Genomic DNA, 14,002 nt, shown 5'->3' on the forward strand with positions numbered 1-14,002 from the left:
TCTACTGTTTTCTACACATTTCATTAAAAATTATAGCCAGAGATCCTGTGATACATGAGTTTATGGATAAGTGGTTCTGTCTCCCTGGAAGATTATACTGTACACCAAAATTTTTTTAAATTAAATTCAGTTTTATTGAAATATATTCACATACCATACAATCATCCACGGTGTACAACTGTTCACAGTACCATCATATAGTCATGCATTCATCACCCCAATCTATTTTTGAACATTTTCCTTACATCAGAATCAGAATCAGAATAAAAAATAAAAGTAAAAAACACCCAAATCACCCCTCCATCCCACCCTATTTTTCATTCAGTTTTTGTCCCCATTTTTCTACTCATCCATCCATACACTAGATAAAGGGAGTGCGATCTGCAAGGTTTTCACAATCACACTGTCACCCCTGGTAAGCTACATTGTTATACAATCGTCTTACGGGGTCCAGACTACTGGGTTGGAGTTTGCTAGTTCCAAGTATTTACTTCTAGCTATTCCAATACATTAAAACCTAATAGGTGTTATCTATATAGTGCATAAGAATGTCCACCAGAGTGACCTCTCAACTCCATTTGAAATCTCTTAGCCACTGAAACTTCATTTCATTTTGCTTCCCCTTTTTGGTCAAGAAGATATTCTCAATCCCACGATGCTGGGTCCACATTCATCCCCAGGAGTCATATCCTCCATTGCCAGGGAGATTCACACCCCTGGGAGTTAGGTCTCACATAGAAGGGAGGGCAGTGAGTTCACCTGCTGAGGTGGCTTAGCTAGAGAGGGCCACATCTGAGCAACAAAGAGGCACTCGGGGGAGACTCTTAGGCACAATTATAAGCAGGTTTAGCCTCCTTTGCAGTAATGAGCTTCTTAAGGGCAAGTCCTGTGATAGAGGGCTTGGCATATCAAACCGCCAGTCCTCAATGTTTGTGAGAACATCAGTAACAATCCAGGTGAGGAAGTCCCACACTTGTGCATTTTCCCCTGGGTCCTCAAGGAGCCCTGCATATGTATTTTTATTCTCTGCCCAAATTACTTTGGGATGTGTTGCTATTTCACTCTAACCTATACAAGCCTACCATATCCACTTCCTATTCAAAGTTCCATGTAATTGTAGTGTTTGAACAAACTGACTGTAGAGTTATATTGTTTATAAAATATAGATCCTGCACCAAATAGACAACTCTTCCCTTGGTCTCACATGGAAGTTTAAATTTTAAAACACAGTCAGTTTTGACCTTTACCCTTTGGCCCAGTTTGCCCTAGTCTTAACCAAATCTGCTTCATTCATTATCCTAATTGAAGTCTGGGCTCTTTTTCAGTTTTTTTTTGTTTGTTTGTTTGTTTGTTTGTTTGTTTTTTAACAGTTGCTGTATGCGTTAATACTGACATTCACATCTACTGAGCTCTAGCTCTGTGTTTCAGGTGTACACCAAATTTTAAGCAGACTTTTGACTTGATGAATACAGAATCAGAGTCAAGAGAACAAGAGGGATGACCCTGATGGCCAGCAATCAGGAGCTAATAGAATATAGCTGCCCTCTCCTTCTTCATGGGGACACAGACATTTGTCAATGTGACAAGTACTGCCTACTCCAGGGCTAAAGCGATCCCTGCCCCAGGTACTGGAGATAAGGATACATCTTCCCCTCTCCCTGGTCTCCATCCCTATTCTGTGCAGTCAGTCTCAGTCTTTATAGGTAGCCCTGGATGGGCTCTGGGCATTTCCGAGCGCTTACTGTCTCACACTTACTCCCCACCCTCCCAGGGATACCGTTCAATGGAGCGGACTCAGGAATACAAAGCGGCGGGTCCTTCTGATATTCAAATCAATTCGTATCTGGCACTGCCTCTTCGAAGAACGAGATAACCATGGGTAGAGGCCCTGATCTACCTTAGCTTTGCTAGCTCGTGATTAAGGGCTCAGTGCCAATGTCGCCCACCGCTTAAGGCATTCCGTGACCGTCCGATCTAAAAAGCCAATAAACGCTGTTTTGTTTTCTTTATCTTTCTACTTGAATCTGCCTTGTCCATTTATTTTTGTTTTCTGTTTGCCACGTACACCATAATATAAGCTCCAGGAGAGCAGTGACTGGATCTGCCGCTGCGACACCGGCACCTGGAAGAAACAGTGCCTGACCCCGATCGCCATTCAGTAAGAACTGGTAGGACGGAGGGCTGACTGGATATTTGGGGGAGGCTCGCTCGGAGAGCAGCCGCTTGAGCTACCCGAGATGTGCGAATCAGCCCGCACAAAGGACTGCCGGGTCCTGAAAACCAAAGAAACGCGGATAGAGGAGCCCAACACCTCCGAGCTCGCCTAAGCCAGCCCCCTCCAGACCGGAAGCAATGGGGAGGCGTTTCCGGGAGAGGAGACAGCCGGCGGCGGAAACGACTCTAGGATTCGGAGGGGCGGTGCGGGGGGGTGGGGGATGGTGCGGATGGGAGTGTCTGTGGTTGTCCTCGCCACCCATTTCCAACCAAGAACCCCTCACCCCACGCTAGTCCACCCATCTTCCTGGAGGCTCCGGACCCACCTGCCCTCCCACAGCGGTTTGGTCTGTGTTTGAGAGTTGCCGGGACAACAGCCACTTCGGGGGAGGGACTCCGCGGATCCTCGTTTCCCCTGGCAGCGGCTGCTTCCGGGAGTGGATTGCCGGGTTTTCATGCTCCTCGCTTCCCCACCCTAGGGCTCGGACCTAGAGGCAGTGGATCCTCAGACTCTGTGTTGAACTGTTGCTCCTGGCAACAGCCACTTCCGAGAGCGAGTGCCTGTAGCGCGGGGTCTGGAAATTCTGGTTCCGGCCTCTGAGCAGCGGTTGGTCGGTCGCTGCTGTTAGCCGGTCGGGGTAGCCTCGTTGGGCCGGGCCCGCGGGCGGCACATCCCGGGTCTCCTCGCCGCCTCGGCGGGGCCTCCTCCGGCCGCCATGGTTCTGCTGCACGTGAAGCGCGGCGACGAGAGCCAGTTCCTGCTGCAGGCGCCGGGGAGCATCGAGCTGGAGGAGCTCACGGTGCAGGTGACCCGGGTCTACAACGGGCGGCTCAAGGTGCAGCGCCTCTGCACAGGTGCGGCCCGGCGCGCGGGGCGAGGCTGCTTGGAGTCCGGGCCAGGGCGCGGTGGGGTCCCGGACGGCGCAGGGCCCGGGAGGGATGAAGGGGTGGAGACAGGTGGACAGGACTTAACAAGGCTTTCTCAGGCAAGCGGAGGTCGAAGGGTTAAGTGGGGTTGACCAGCGGTGAATAGAGAGCTGCGGCTCGAAGGTGGGCAGCGACTGAGGCCAAGCGAAGAAATTTGGGTTGCCAGAATTTGGGGGTGGTGTGTGAACAATCGAAACGGACCGGGCAGAGGGGGGAGTGGCACTAGGAGCGAGCCGAAAGACTGGGCTGAAGGGCAGATGTAGTGAAGTAAACAAGTGTGCAAGGCGGAATGGTAACTGGGTAGGTCTTTTGGAAGTTAATTTCATATTTTGAGACTTGGGAGGTAGAGCAGTTTCCGATGGTGAGCCGACCTTTCAAGGGTGAGAAGACAGTGAGAGAGCCTCGGTGCTGCTTTCTCTTCTCCGGGAGACACAGGCCTGACCGTTTCTCCTGTTACAGCATCTCAGGACCTCTTGCCTCCGTCTTCATCCTCCTCCTCCTCCCCTGAGGGCTCTCTAGAGCAGCGCCGTCCCGGGGAACTTGGCGCGGCAATGGAAAGGTTCCATATTTGCGCGGTCCAGTACAATATCCTCCAGCCCCGTGTGGCTCTTGAGCATTTGAAATGTGGCTAGTGCGGCCAAGGAACCGAATTTTTTTAAAATTTTCATTTTATTTTAATTAATTTAAATTTAGATAGCCAAGTGCAACCTGTAGCTGCTGCATTGGACAGCGTGCTTCTAGATTCTTGACCTGATGATACTCCAGGTGTGGTCTAAGATGTGATTGAGTGTAATACGTGAATTTTGTACCGTGGAGAAGTCCATAAGCATCATGGTCTCTACCTTTATTAGGCATAAGTGTAGTTCCTTCATAAAACTTCCTGATTCCAAAATAAGGTCAATATTAAATGTTAGTTTAAACTTCAAGGATTTGGGGGAGAAAAGGGACTCACAGCTTTTTTTAATAAAATTATAAATTTAAAATATGGTGCTGAAGGTTAAAAGTCCTGTCAGAGAACTTAGAACACAGTGATTTATTCAGACCCTAGTGCTCCACCTTAGGAAGGAAGAGTGAATAAAATCAGCCCGTTGCCCCCCAGATGCTTAGAGTCTGATGGGGAGGAGAGACAGGAAACACTCCATTCATTTATACCACTTATTCCACAGGATTGTGTTGTTACAGGCCATAGGTTTCTCTGAGTCAGGAATACCTAGATCTAGGGGCCTCTTTCCAGGCTGAAGGAAAAGGAGGAAGGAAGAAAGGAAAGAATAGCATTTTTGCAAAGTTAAAATGTAGACTTGTTTTGGAGTGATCATATATGGAAAACTTAATAGGAAGGTACGAAGCCATGCATTGCCTACGATCCTAGAACACATTGCTTTAAAACCAAGGGCTGTGTCCAGTTTTCTGGTCTCTGCCACACTTTGGAGGGGATATGAGCTGCTATAAATCTTCCCCACTGATTGGAATGGGCTTATTTTTATAACTTACTGGTTGTGACACCTGAAAGAACTTCTGATGATTCAGCTGCAAATTAGGGAGCGTGAAGATGTTCATTACCCTCTTTCTTGCCCACTTCCTAAGGCTAAACTAAATGGTTTAATCTGGGTGAAGGCAGTTGGAAGACTATAAAGCCCTGTAGCAATATATATTCAGACTTTGGGGAATGTTAGTTTTGGGCCTCCTGAGTGCCAGGGCAACAGAGCACAGACTCTGCAGCCAGACTGCCTGCAACCTTGAGTTTCTTAATCTCTTGCTTCTGTTGAAGGAGGACGAATTGGTAACTGTGTGTCAAGGGTCAAGGACAGGTGGGATGAAACAGTGAGCCGGGTGGGCAAGACACTTGCCTTCTTGGGAGCTTCTGTTCTAATTGAATAAAGGGATTGTGAAGATGATGATGATACATATTGTCTAACTTTCTCTTGTTTTTAAGAAATGGAAGAATTAGCAGAACATGGCATATTTCTGCCTCCTAATATGCAAGGACTGACTGATGACCAGATCGAGGACTTGAAATTAAAGGATGAATGGGGTGAAAAGTGTGTGCCCAGTGGGGGGTCAATATTTAAAAAAGATGATATTGGACGAAGGAATGGGCAAGGTAATTGAGCATTTTTCTTCTATGTGCATGCCTGAGAATGCCAATAGTTGAAAGCAGTTCTTGCAATTAAAAAATTAACTCTAATATTTCTCTACAAATTTATGAAATACTGCACTATGCAACTCCTTGTAGTAAAACCCCAGTCCAGGATGAATTAAATGGATAATTCTAATGGCTCGTGACTTCTTACTCTTACTAATTATAGCTAGCTTTTAAATACATTATGTGAACCACATGAAGTTACCATTTTCCTAGGTCAAAAATGGTTGAATGTTGGTAAGTTTGCATGGCCCAACCAGATAGTTTGGGGTTGGGTGGGGATAAGCCTTGGAAACGTACTGGGTTGTGTTTTGTTATGGTTTGCAGATATTGGAGTTTATTTAGAGATTCTGCATGAAAGGGGGAAGCAAATGTTAGCATGAGAACCTCCCTTCTGAATTCAGGATATCTCTTTTGGGGCAAAGCACCTTAGTATACCATGGAAGCTGGTATTCTTACTTTTCACTATGTGGCTGTAGATGTGGAATTTGAAGGAATAAAAGGTGATAATCCTTTTTATTAGCTTTTTTTATCCTACATAAAAAGCTCCATTTAAAACACTGTAATTGATCATTTAATACCTAGATAACTACTGCATCCCTAAAGCACTGTCAGTCATTTGGGAGAGCAAAAAAAAAAAAAAGAAAGAGAGAAAACAGTGTCCCTGCACAGCCTTTAAAAGCTCTCACTTTCTCTCTCTGTCTCTCTCTCTCTCTATATATATATATTTGTTTATTTATTTATATTAGGAATTCCTGTTATTGTATCCTTGGAAAATGCTGGTTGTCGTCCACATTTTTTCATACCTAAACTCATGCTCAATTTGGAGAGATTCTTCACTTTTTGGAAGTAATTGCATTAACGAAAATAATAGTATCGCGTAAGAACCTGTTAACAGTTGATTATTCATCTTTAAACAGATATTGTCTTAAATTAACCATAGTCTATTCTAAGTTTATATTTCTCGTATTTTCAGTGTCCTACTAATAGTGTTATTTATTTAGAATACAAAGTTTGAATTTGTCCCATCTTTTCCTAGATTTGGACTTTCCATCTCCATTGTTTTTGCTGCAAAAATTTCTAAAAGTCATGATTCTTTTCTTCTTGTCCAGGATTCAGCAAGTTATGGGCCACAGGCTAAATGTGGCCAGGGCTGCCTGTATTTGTAAATAAATTTTATTGGCGTGAGCCACCCCATTCATTTCAGTATTGTCTGTGACACCTTTTGTGCCACAGTGGCAGAGTTGGGCCATTGCAACAAGTGGTACAGCCTTCAGAACTGAAAATACTTAGTATCTGGCCCTTTACAGAAAAGTGTGCTGACCGCTGTCTGGTCCCTTGACATTTATTCCTATTATTGCTTTTTCTGCTTTGCAGAGAGCACACTGTAGGTGTCAGCCATCCCAAAGATCTCTCTCCCTAACTTCTTCCAGCCAGGTTTCCTGCATCTACCACCCAAATTCCCTACTCGCACCTTCTCTCCTTCACATACTCCCTGGCTCAGACAGAAGTGATTGGGATATTTAAGAAGAATTTTAAAGAGGTTATAATTTAATGGCTCTCTCTCTGTCCCCGCTCCCCACCCATATTTTATAGCTCCAAATGAAAAAATGAAGCAAGTTTTGAAGAAGACTGTAGAAGAAGCCAAAGCAATCATATCCAAGGTTAGCTTTTAAATGATACTCTAAGCTTGCCTTTTGAAATGGAAACTCAAGTTATGACTTCCAGAATTTGTCTCCTCTAGCTCCTGCCCTGTCACCCTCCAGGGACATCTTTGCCTCCTGCTTCAGCAAGGAGATCAAGACTGCCTGTCAGGAGCCCTGCAGCTCTCTGCAACCCTTGTGAATTCTCTGGTTTCCTCCTTCTCCCATTCTGCCCTCACCACTCTAGCTCTGAAAGCTCAGTGTCTCTTCTCAGGGCTGCAGCTCTCACATCTCCAGCTTGTCTAGATTCCCCACCACACACCCCCATAAACCCAGGAGTGTATACTGCTTTAGTCTCTCCCTTCCCATGGTCTCCATCTAGTCCCTGTTAAACACACTCAGGCCTCTTTCCTTAGCCTCAAATAAATTCTCTGCTTGTGACTTCCCGTACATGCCCTGTCACTGGCCTTTCTTCCCCTCAGGCTTCCGGAAGGAGAAGTACGCTTCCTGCCTTCAGCTCCTTGGCCCACACCTTCCTGGGCTTCATATAACCTGGCCTCTCAGTTGCTCACAGAAGCAGCTTGTCTCTGACTGTGACCCCCTCATCAGGAAATCCAAAGCCCTTTCATGGTCGTGCACTCGTCTCATTCCTCTCTGATGGCCATTTTCTCTTTTTCTTGCCTCTTAAGTTTGGTATTTATCAAAGTACTTTATCCTTGGCCCTCTTCTCTTTTCTTTCTCCTCTTTCTCCCTTGGCATTTTATCCACTCTGCCAAATGCAAGCCTACCTCTCTGCAGGTAACTCAAACCTCTGTCCTCTATCCCAGACATTTTCCATAACGTGGAACCTGAATTTCCAGCTGCTTCCTAGACTATTCCACCTGGATGTCCAGCCAGTACTTCAGACTCAAGTTGTCTGGAACTGAACTCAGTGTTTCCTCTCCCCTTTCCCCTCTTTATTCTGTACCCAAGAATAAGCACTTCCTGCAGACTTTTCTCTTTCTAGTAACAGAACCACCAGTTCTCAGTTGTACAGGCTGTAATCCTCAGCATTGTCTCCAGCACTCTCTTCTCCATCACCCATATACCTGACATTCAGTCCTTTCCCATCTGCTCCCATTGTGTCTCTTACTTCCATTTCCTCCTTCCATTTCCACGGCTTCTACTTTGGATATTGCTCCTTCTATAGCCTTTCCTCTGCACTCTTCAGAGCCTCCTCACTGGGCTTCCCCAATTAGGTTCATTCCATACCCAATGCAAGATCAAGCTCCCAGTGTTATCACCCTTTCCCAGAAAAGTCAACTGCTGCCCATTGCCTGACAGAGTAAATCCAAACTCCTCAGCCTGGCTCTCATGGCCCTTCAAAAAATAACTCCAACCTACCCTTCCAGCTCTATCTACTCTTCTCCTTCATGCCCCAAACAGAGTGGTTGCCTGCCTATTCCGGATTTGCTTTGCTTTTGCTTGTCCTGAAACACCCTGTTCCCATCTCTACCTCTTAAATCCATGTGTGTTTTATGGTCTACCTGAGATGCCTCCTCTTTTGGCAGTATTTCCTGATGCTCTCTCTCAGCTGTGCTCGCTTGATTTGGGTTCTTTCCCCTTGGAGCATACTTTGCACTTCCATATTCTGCTTAATAATACAGGCTGCTGTCTACTTGGCTCAGCCCCTGAAACTGATGGTCATCACTCTTGTAGCAACAACTGTTTTATTCCCTTTTGTGGCTCTTGCAGTGTCTGTCAAGGCTCTTGTACTGAACTTGATAAATGCCTGTTGAATTGAGCAGCTGCACTGTAGATGACGATGCCTGTCCACCCTCAGAAACAAGTGGAAGCTGGTGTCTGTGTTACGCTGGAGATGGTGAAGGATGCCTTGGATCAGCTTCGAGGGGCCGTGATGATCGTTTACCCGATGGGATTGCCGCCATATGACCCCATCCGAATGGAATTTGAAAACAAAGAAGATTTGTCAGGAACCCAGGTATATGGTCCTCGGGTGCCCTCTAAGGCTAGTTCATGTCCCCCGAAAGGGCAGAAGCCCTGCAGCTCTGACTGCATCCTCCAGTGGACATAGTTTTGACTTTGTCCCTAACTTTCATCTGCATTTGGAATTCAAGAGAGGACTCTGAGAGTGGGGTGCTCCTGGTTGAGGAGTTGGGCCCACACAGAGGGGCAGTGGAGGAGGTCAGTGAGCCTCCCCACCGGGGCAACTGAGAAAATTCCCATTTTCTTTGGCCACTGGGAAGCCAGAAACCTAACTAGTGGCCTCCTTCTCCCCAAATGCATTAATTGATCATTTTGCATGGAATTTTGCATTCTAGCCTTCTCTCTTTTTCACCTTATTTTCCTACTTTTATTTTCCATTTTCTTCTCATTTGTTCCTTATCCTATTGAACAGTATATATATTCCTCTAAGCCGTCTTAAATAGGCGGAGTACGAAGAAGCAAGTAAACATATCCATTATATTTGTATATAATGCCTCTATCCAGCAAGATTCCAGTTTTCTTCCCTAGCAGTATCCTAAAACTCCATCTAAGAGGGCCTTCATATTATGGATGAGGATGCAAATGAGATAAGGTACTCTCATTCTGCTCTCCAGAGCAGGAAGTTGAGTGAGTGAGTCCCGGTTGAAAATAACAGGGAAGGTCGCTGCTGAAATCAGCGAGGGTTTTGAGTGAAGTGAGACAGTCAGAGTTTCCCATGGGTGGAGGGCGGAGGCAGGACGCCAAAGCCTGTGGCTTGCTGGGAGGGGCACAGCCGGGCTCTGCACCCCAGAGGGCCACACCCGAGGCAGGGTCCTGGCAGCCCGACAGCCTGTTCTGACGACTGGTCCCAGGCAGGACTCGAAGTCATTCAAGAAGCAGAGGCACAACTGTGGTGGGCAGCCAAGGAGTTGAGAAGAACAAAGAAGCTTTCCGAGTATGTGGGGAAAAATGACAAAACCAAAATTATCGTCAAGATTCAGCAAGTAAGTTCTTTTACTTTGACATTTCAGTATTTTTTATTATTTACTTTCAAACTGATGAAAATTTACAACAACTCTGAAAGATTTAAACTACTTGTATAAATATTTTAACCCCATTGGCCTGGGGTTAAAGTAAAAATGTCCTTTTTATGCACTCCAACAAAAAATGGAAGAAAATATGGATTAATTGATAGAGTTTGTGTTAATTGGGGGGGGAGGGGAGTCCATGTGAATTTCAATTTTAAAAATAGGGCTATGAGTAAATTAAAATTGAAATGAAAAATACAGCCCAGAGAACTGATTTCAAGTCTTTTCAAACTGCTGTTACTCTGTGAGTGAGGGAAGGGTCACAGATATTTTAAGGATATAATGCAAAGCTGTGTATTTACAAAGCTTCTTTGGATCATTGGTCCCTCATTTGGGGACGCAGAATCCTCCACGATTACCCTCGAACAAGCCGGTGGCTGTGACGCGTCCTCTCTCCCTCCTTCCCAGGACTGGAGTGGCTGCCTGGCCGATGGCCGGGACGGGGACCTGGGGGAGGCCATCGAAGCAGATGATGGCTTCAGCCCGTCTCCTCCCCCATAAGGGCACAGAGACTGCCCCTGGCGATTCCATTTGAAACTGATGACCCTGCTTATCTTCAGCAGTTGGCAAAGGCAGTTGTGAAACCTGCACTGTAACTTCCCGATTGTCACTAGAACAGGGCCTTAATCCACAACTCACACTTTGCCTACTCTTTTCAGAGGGGACAAGGAGCTCCAGCCCGAGAACCTATTATTAGCAGCGAGGAGCAGAAACAGCTGATGCTGTATTATCACAGAAGGCAGGAGGAACTCAAGGTATCAGATGCCAGGCGGGTCGTCTTACCCCAGGCACTGGGGAGGGTGGGGTGGGGGACGTCTAAAACCTCAGCCTGCCCAGGGCTGTTGGGCCCTGCCAGGTGGGGACTGGGTGGAGGGCATCGGCCGTGGATTCTGTCTTCCATCTCTTTATGTGCCAAACACTTTCCTGAACTAAAGTGAGTAAAACAAATTTATTTCCAGAAATTGGAAGAAAATGATGACGACTCCTGTTTAAATTCTCCGTGGGCAGATAACACTGCTTTGAAAAGACATTTTCATGGTGTGAAGGACATAAAATGGAGACCAAAATGAAGTGCACCATTGATTAAGCTCCTAAAATTATTAACTCACCTTTATTTTGGGCAAAATAATTATAATATTAATAATAATAATACCCACTAGCCTCTATGAAAGATGTTTACATTTCTAGTTTTCCTAGTTTTTCTTTTAGTTTTAATTTTTAAAATGAAGGTTATTTGAAGTCTTAGGACTCAATAAATACAAAAGAATCTGCCCAAATTATTTTTATTTCAGGATAACTTTAATATTTGAGGTTCTTCTTTGATAAAATATTAAAAACGAAGTTGCAGTCTTATTTTTTTCTCTTCCTGAGTTGTTTGTCTTATCTTCTCATGAGAACAGTTGTGTTTGAGGAGGTCTAAAAGCCCCTTTTTCTTGCACGTCCGTCCTGCATCTCATGAGCAGCTTACTGCAAGTGACCACCAGAGGGCGCCGGCCACGCGATTGTTGGGCTTTTTCTTCTGGCCCTCCCTTTAGACCTGAAGGAAGCTGGATTCTCAGGACTGTTGTTAAAGACTTCTGTAATCCTGCTGAAGGATCTCACTGTAGTGGAGCGTGGTCCAGCTTCCAGGGTGAAATTTAACTCCCTGGTTGATGCCTCTCAGCTCTTGTCTTCCAGGAACAGAGGCTACACCTGTGATGGAAACTGAGTAGTCAAGCTGGTCTAACCTTAAAACTTAACACCTTACTCCATCGTTTCTCTGTCAAGTATCCATCCCTGGACTAGACATCCTCAAAGTGTGTGCAGTTGCTGGTAAATGAAAACTCCTCCTCGTGGATTATCTCGTAAGTTCTGACTCCAGGTTGTTTCTTACCTCCCCACCCCATTTCACTCCAGGGTACTTAGGGCTGCTGTCTCTGAGCTGGCTACTAGGATTTATGTTGTTCTCAAAAAGTGTTTTCTAAAGTGGGTTATAGCTGACTGTACATTTTGATTGTATGTTACTCTTGGTTGAATGTCAAATTTTGTAAAAACGAATTCACATCTATTTTTCACTTTCCTTATAATTTTTATCCTCTGGTGATATAAAGTTTGTAATTAATATCCTACAATTTTATTTGAGAAGACTTTGGCCTTTGCCATATTAGTCTAAGAGCATTTAATTCTTGCCCAGATTTGCAAGAAAAGTTATTCAAACCACATGATCACAGTAGCTCTTTTAAGAACCACAATTTCCATACAATTCAGAATTCTTATTGACCAAATGGGATGTAAATGTTTTAGTTTTTTCTATTGCTTCATATGATCAGCAGAACTTACTAAGCAAAGGGTTAGTGGAGTACTAGTGTCATCTACACTCCTTTATGGAATACTCATGTGGAAAGAACAGTCCCTCTCTCCCTGACTTCTCTGCCTCAAAAACCCCTGAACTCGCTGTATTCAAACTTAGCAGCTCATTAGACTATCAGTGCTTGCATAGCCCCTTTTTACACATTATCTGGAAGGAAGGGGACAAAAGCAGCCATCAGTGCCCACTCTGTGTTAATTCCCTTTGCACTCGCCCTCTGAGGAAGCCGGTGGTGATCTCAGAGGGTGTTCTAGTTTGCTAATGCTGTCGGTATACAAAACATCAGAAATGGATTGGCTTTTATAAAAGGAGATTTATTTGGTTACACAGTTACAGTCTTAAGGCCATAAAGTGTCCATCAAAAACGGTACCTTCACTGGAGGATGGCCAAATTGTGTCCAGAAAACCTGTGTTAGCTGGGAAGGCCTGTGACTGGTGTCTGCTTGATCCCAGGTTGCATTTCAAAATGGCTGTCTCCAAAATGTCTGTATCAGCTTCCAATGGCCATCTTCAAAATGTCTGTCTCAGCTCCAGCTCGCTGTGAGCTTCTTCTGTCTGAGCTTGTATAGTGGCTCCAGTAAACTAAACAAGGCCCACGCTGAATGGGTGGGGCCGCACTTCCATGGAAATTATCCAGAGTTATCACTACAGTTGGGTGGGTCACGTCAACACTGAACCAATAGCTTTCAACCCATTCCACACTGATACGTCTGCCCCCACAAGAATGCATTAAAGAATATGGCTTTTTCTGGGGGACATAAATATACAAACCAGCATAGAGGGTTACCTGACTCATCTAACGTCACAGATCGAGGAAGAGTGGAGCAAAGGCCCAGTGCCAGGACTTGCTCAGGATGTCCCAAGAAATAATCTATCAGCAAAAGTCACCCTCCAAATGGCAGGCTATAGGTCAGCTTTTTTATGCTGTCTTGGTGATATTTCCTTTCTTTAATCCTGTTCATCTTTGGACCAATATCAAACAAAAACCAAGTGCCCATTGAGTGGGGGCCTGAATCCAGGTCTGTGGTTTCATCCTTTTACATGACTTGTCTTTGCTTTTGATGATTTCATGGAGACCAGGAATACTGGTAATACAATCTGACACTACCAGCCAACTGAACATCCCCAGGCAGTATTTATGTCACAGTTTACCTAGTTCCTTGGCATCTGCTCTTCAAAAAATGTGCCTTCGAGCTTGACATAAACCACCGTATGCTTAGAGCACAGCAGCCTTGGTGGGGCTGAGCTTTGCTGAATTCAACCCCTCGCCTCAGCCGCCACCCCTTCGAGGGCTGGCAAGGGAGGATGCCCTCCCCCTGCACCCTGATCATCGCAGGTCCCGGGAGGCACCGCTCCGTGTTGTTGGAAGTTCCACTCACCTCAGAGTTCAGGGAGAGGCGTTGATTCCCACGGAAAGTTCAATGCTAAGTGCAATAGTAATGATTGTTGGCATTCATTGAGAACTTGCTATTTCCCAGGCACTGCACTAAGCACTTGGCATGTATTTTTTTCATTTACCCCATGCACAGCTGAATTCAGAAGTAACCAATATCATCATTTTGAAAATAAGGCTACCAAAGCCCACAAAGCTTCATTTGCCCAAGGTCAAGTGTCCAAAAGTCTGCCTGCTTGCTCCCCAAATCTGCACTTTCAACTGCAGTTTCTGTTTATACTCAGT

General features: G+C 45.3%; 1 protein-coding gene across 2 annotated transcripts; it reads left to right on the plus strand.

Moving 5' to 3' along the window:
* Positions 1-2,458: 2,458 nt before the first annotated feature.
* Positions 2,459-11,330, plus strand: CFAP298 (cilia and flagella associated protein 298). Of its 2 annotated transcripts, XM_037832542.1 has the most exons (7): positions 2,459-3,069; positions 5,075-5,242; positions 6,878-6,945; positions 8,747-8,905; positions 9,762-9,893; positions 10,637-10,732; positions 10,937-11,330. In XM_037832542.1, exons 1-7 carry the CDS (start codon positions 2,931-2,933, stop codon positions 11,045-11,047), a joined length of 873 nt encoding a protein of 290 aa, XP_037688470.1. In that variant the 5' UTR covers positions 2,459-2,930; the 3' UTR covers positions 11,048-11,330. The 2 variants fall into 2 exon arrangements, with proteins under 2 accessions (XP_037688470.1, XP_037688478.1); XM_037832550.1 differs by lacking the exons at positions 2,459-3,069; positions 6,878-6,945 and having other exon boundaries at positions 5,165-5,242.
* The last annotated feature ends 2,672 nt before the right edge of the window (positions 11,331-14,002 follow it).

This window comes from Choloepus didactylus, chromosome 1 (assembly GCF_015220235.1).
Source record: "Choloepus didactylus isolate mChoDid1 chromosome 1, mChoDid1.pri, whole genome shotgun sequence".
Taxonomy (NCBI): domain Eukaryota; kingdom Metazoa; phylum Chordata; class Mammalia; order Pilosa; family Megalonychidae; genus Choloepus; species Choloepus didactylus.

Coding starts and splice junctions, on each gene's coding strand:
- CFAP298 (XM_037832542.1), top strand. CDS start 2,931: ATGGTTCTGCTGCACGTGAAGCGCGGCGACGAGAGCCAGTTCCTGCTG. Junction 3,070..5,074: donor GGTGCAGCGCCTCTGCACAG/GTGCGGCCCGGC, acceptor CTTGTTTTTAAG/AAATGGAAGAATTAGCAGAA. Junction 5,243..6,877: donor TGGACGAAGGAATGGGCAAG/GTAATTGAGCAT, acceptor CATATTTTATAG/CTCCAAATGAAAAAATGAAG.